At 33.4% G+C, this 5,147-nt stretch overlaps 1 protein-coding gene across 4 annotated transcripts; it reads right to left on the bottom strand.

Annotated features, from left to right (window-relative positions):
- Positions 1-622: 622 nt before the first annotated feature.
- Positions 623-4,177, bottom strand: LOC114416991 (G-type lectin S-receptor-like serine/threonine-protein kinase At4g27290). 4 transcript variants are annotated; one of them, XM_028382044.1, is made up of 7 exons: positions 2,824-4,173; positions 2,610-2,720; positions 2,121-2,248; positions 1,837-2,047; positions 1,511-1,748; positions 1,285-1,435; positions 623-1,154 (listed from the first exon to the last, which is right to left on the bottom strand). In XM_028382044.1, exons 1-7 carry the CDS (start codon positions 4,130-4,132, stop codon positions 846-848), a joined length of 2,457 nt encoding a protein of 818 aa, XP_028237845.1. In that variant the 5' UTR covers positions 4,133-4,173; the 3' UTR covers positions 623-845. The 4 variants fall into 4 exon arrangements, 3 of the variants coding, with proteins under 3 accessions (XP_028237845.1, XP_028237846.1, XP_028237848.1); XM_028382045.1 differs by lacking the exon at positions 2,610-2,720 and having other exon boundaries at positions 2,824-4,174; XR_003667681.1 differs by lacking the exon at positions 1,511-1,748 and having other exon boundaries at positions 1,013-1,154; positions 2,824-4,177.
- Positions 4,178-5,147: the final 970 nt, after the last annotated feature.

The following is a 5,147-nucleotide window of genomic DNA, read 5'->3' on the forward strand; positions in this document are numbered from 1 at the left end:
AGTTTAAAACAATAGATTCCATACCGGTTGATCACATTCTTATTTTAACATGTCTCTTGCTATTTAAATTACAATAATTATATTGAATTAGACTATTTTTAAGCCATCGATCAAATGGATAAGTTAATACGGGTTACTCTAGTTTAATTAGTGGTCTGAAGTTTGAATTGAGTCCATTAAGTTCGAACAAAATTGTGTCTGATAAAGAAAGATACATGTAGTTTTAAAAATAATAAGAATTAGAACTTTTTTAGGAGTTATTATTGAACGACAACATTTTTAAGAATTCTTTTTAAAGAAAGTATATTCTTTTAGAGTGTGCTTGGATGGAGAAATTTAAAATTCTGAGAAATTTTAAATTCTAAGAATTTTAAATACTTCAATTGAAATTTTTTTATTTTCAAAATTGTGTGTTTGGATAAAAAAAATTAAAATTATGAGGATGAAAAAGATGAATGAAAAAAAAGATATGATTCGTGTGCTAGTTATACGTGTTTCTTTACGCTCACACCCGATCGATATTGCAGGAGCTCGGTATTTCTTAAATATAAGAACAGAATTTCAATTTCTCACCTTTTAGAAAAAAATTGAAATTTCAAATTTTTAGTTGTTTAAAATTCTGTTTTAAAATTCTAAAATTTTAAATTCTTCATAAAAAAAATTCAAACAATAAATTCTAAATTACAAAAATTCAGATTCTCTGATAAATTACTTTCCTCACTTAAAATTCTCTATCCAAACGCACCCTTAAAGACATTGCTAATTCTTCCATGCATACTTGTTGAGGTTGGAGGTAAGACTCTTCTATTTTCCGTATCATCTCTGTTTTTTCTAAAATTTCTTTTTTATCTTGCCTCCAACAATGAGTTAGAGATTTCATTGAACGAATACGCATCAGTATTTCTTGGAGAAGATTCTGTCATGGTTGAGTGAACTTTTCCTGTGTAGAACCCTGGTTGACTTGGTTCGGGCAATAACTTTTCACCATTCAACATTAAAATTACTGATGACATGTTTGGTCTATCCTCTGGTCTTTGTTGCACGCATAACAAACCAATATGAATATATCTTATTATTTCAGATAATCTGGCTGAATTGTCCAATAAGTCATCTATGAATTCCATTGACCTTTTCTCAGTCCATAGTCTCCATGCCTGAAAATGATGTGGAAAACACACGTCAATGAGTTCATTTTTCATATTAAAAACTACTAAACAGTGCTCATTGTTTCATGGATCAAAGTGTTATTATTCATGCATATAGATTGCTTTTGTTTACACCTACATGCCCAAGAAGATTTAAGTTATGGTATGGGTCACAAAATCCCCTGATCTTTCTCCCACTTATAATCTCCAGTACAATTACACCAAAACTGAACACATCTGATTTGACTGAGAAAAATCCATGTACAGCATATTCAGGAGGCATATAACCACTGCATAACAAAACAAGAGTCCACAATTAAAAGCTAAAATTGAGGAGAAACAAAAAACAAGTATAACAAACTTACTATGTTCCCATTATTCTATTTGTATTTGCTTCATCTTGATCTAGCCCAAATGTCCTAGCCATACCAAAATCAGATATTTTTGGGTTCATATTACTATCAAGAAGAACATTGCTAGTTTTGAGATCCCTATGTATGATCTTTAATCTAGAGTCTTGATGAAGATAAAGAAGTCCTCGAGCAATTCCATCAATAATTTCAAATCTCTTAACCCAATCTAATAATGTACGCCTTGTTGAATCTGATAATGTTTAACTTCCAAGTTAGCATGACAACTATTTGATAGAAATACAAAAATAGGAAGGATTATATTATGAAAAAGCTCATACCAAAAATAAAGTGGTCCAAGCTTCTGTTGGGCATCAATTCATAAATCAACAACTTCTCATCTTTCTGAATAGAACAACCAAGAAGCTTTACAAGATTGCGGTGTTGAAGTTTTGCAATCAACTTGACTTCATTTTGGAACTCATTTAAACCTTGTCTAGAAGTTTCAGAAAGCCTCTTAACTGCAATCTCTTGCCCGTCTAGTAATATGCCCTGACAATAATTTTGAAAACAGTGAAATTATTCTGTTGACAATCTATGCCTTGGTTAAACTTAATTTTCATACCTTGTACACTGATCCAAAGCCACCTTGTCCCAATTTGTTATTTTCTGAAAAGTGATTTGTGGCATAGGAGATCGATGAAAAATCAAATGTTGTTAAATTAACGCCATCCTTCTCAGTCTTGTCTTTCTCTGTTATAAACAAAATTATTAATTTGCAGATCTTAATGCAAACAAAATTGTAAGCAGAATGGAATTTTCTGTAATTAATAACAAGAATTAGAATTTAGACAAGAAGATAGTTATTTTCACATTCCAGTAATGACCTATTCAAAGTAAAATATAGCATAAAGTGTCAATGTTTAATTATGATGAAAAAGAATCAGAATTAGTCCTAATGAAGGAAATAATTGCCTAATTATCTCTCTAAATAAATCTCTTGATATAAGGGACTCTAAGGTAGACATAATAATTATTATATTGACAATAAATATATACTTATTTCAAGCTTAACAAAGTAACATATAGAAAAGTTGAATCATGTATATAGTACCAGCATTGTTCCTCCGGATCCTGCAGATAAAATAAGTACTTAATAATAATAAAACACCACCAATTGCAGCAACGGTGGAAGCAACTATCGTTTTTGTGTTCTTCTTGTGTTCTGGAGAATTATAACAGATAAATAAAAGGCTAAGTTAAGAATGATATTAGACTTTTCAAAGCTGCAATTGAAATGAGAAGATTAAAAAGTTAATGGTGGTTACCTAATTCTGAAGCGGGCATCCTGATATATAGATCTTGTCCACCAGTTTGAAGCTGTTTCATATCAATGAGATCTCCAAACCACATGACACAGCCACTACCTTCACCTCTTATGTCTGAATTAGTATAGGCCATACAAGAACAATTACTCAAACACTTGACTCTGCATTCCTCTAGACCAATACTCTCATCCACCCAAGTATGTGTTGAATCTGGAACCTTGAAACCTTCAAATTTGACAAATCCATCTTTGTCTTCGCCATGGCAACTCAATGGGTTATTGCGGACACATCCTTGAGTCCAGTCAGATGAAGCCCATGCTTGTGGTGACTTTGGACTAAACCCTTTCAAACATTGGCACACTTGTGTCTGTGAAATCATGCAACTCCCATAGGCTCCACAAAGACCATAAGTATCACAAAAGTCTTTCGGTTGTGAAATGTATATCCTCCAATTTTGATCACCCTCTACCCACACATAGCGATAAGTTCTACCTGTTTGGTTTATTACATTTATGGTAACGACAGAACTTTTTACAAGGCTAAAGGTGTAGTAAATCTCATCCTTATTGCTGACGAAATTGATGCCAAAAATGGTGTTATTCTGTAGATCTGGAAATCCACTAAAATATAGGCCGTTCCACGGTCCCTGCCTTAATAACTTTTTTTCTCCCTTCATCATATAAAACTCAGGATAATTATAGGGTTTCAAAACCCCATAAACATCTCCTGGTGATGGATCCTCTGGACTCTTCCAAGCAGTATATCTCCGTTCAAGACCTGTTCGGAGGTCTCTTCCAAACTTCATCCCTGGCAAGAGTGCATGAGAGGGATAGTCAAAACTTTGCCACAAATACGCTTCTGGGTTTGATTCTCCATCATTTCTTATGACAAGATTGCCACTGTCCAAGAGCTCCACCACCGGATTCTGTGCTTGTTTGTGAGAGTTGTTGGTGTACCACACAATAGAACCATTTTGTGTGAGAACAAGATTGCCTGTGGTGTTGAGTGTTAAGATGCCTGAGGAATCATTGATGGGGTTTGCCCCATTAGCAACCCAAACCACTGTCTGAGTTGGGATATTCTTGTACCAAATTCCCACATAACGTTTCTGGGAACTACCTGGGCTGAAAAACCCAAGTTCAAAATTTCCACCTTTTGACACCAATCTCTCCCCATCACTCATAGACTGGAGCACGTTTATAGAATCATCTGCTACGCAAATTCTGAGAGAGGGAACAACTATGCAAATAACCAAAATCATGAAAGAAAGAATCTTCATTGAGTACAGTAGCTCTCTGTTATTGGACATTGATTATATATGGATTAAGTGTGTATGTCGTCATAGCACGAGAATGGAAAATTGATTCAGCATAATGTTTGCTTTCATTATTCGTTCTAACTCATGATCAAAGTCAAACACGTGCCCCAATAACTTTCTTGGGTCATCGGACTTTATTTCAAACATTACGAATAAAAAAAGAGAAGGATATTTTATCAAGTATGCCACCAAATTGCTAACTACCCAGGAAAAAAAAAATACTCATCTAGTCTCTGTCGCTGGACAATTTTTAATTTTTAGTCATAAAAGTCATTTTTTTTTCGTTCTTATACAAATGCTTTTAGATCTTTCTTAGTCTTCACCGCTTCTATCCAAAGCTCCACTAGGTCGACCTAGTGGTATTGTATAATGCTAATGTATTGAATATGGGGGAAATTTATGAATGGTATGAAAATAGCCTCTGAAAAAAGATCCAAATTATTAACAAGTAGTTGGTATGAGTGAAATTGTGTTCATATTCTTTAAGTAAGATTTTGGATTTATCCTTTTAATGAAAAAAAAATACATGGTTAGGAAACAAAATTGAGGGAGTTGAGTTAGCAGGAGACCTTCGTCTGGTGGTTCTGCTCTACTCTAAAGGTTGCTTGGAAGGCGGTGCTCGAGATTAAGGACATAGACAAATGTTTCAAAAATCAGTAAAAACCGAAAAAGAAAAAAGCAAAAAAACTAAGATGAACGAGTTACAGAGATAAATCCTAATATATAGATCTTGGTCTCCAGTTTGAAGCTGTTTCAAGTCAAAGAGATCTCCAAACCACATAACACAACCACTACCTTCACCTGTTATGTCTGAATTAGTAAAGGCCATACAAGAACAATTAATCAAACTAGACTTTCAACCTTGCACGGGTTTTTCGAAACTTTCAACCTTGCACGGGTTTTTCGAAATTATATATATATATATCATTTTATATTTATTTATTTATAAATAAAAATAATAATTTTTAAATACTTCTACTATGTTAAACATAACTATATTATTAGT

This window comes from Glycine soja, chromosome 6 (assembly GCF_004193775.1).
Source record: "Glycine soja cultivar W05 chromosome 6, ASM419377v2, whole genome shotgun sequence".
NCBI lineage: Eukaryota > Viridiplantae > Streptophyta > Magnoliopsida > Fabales > Fabaceae > Glycine > Glycine soja.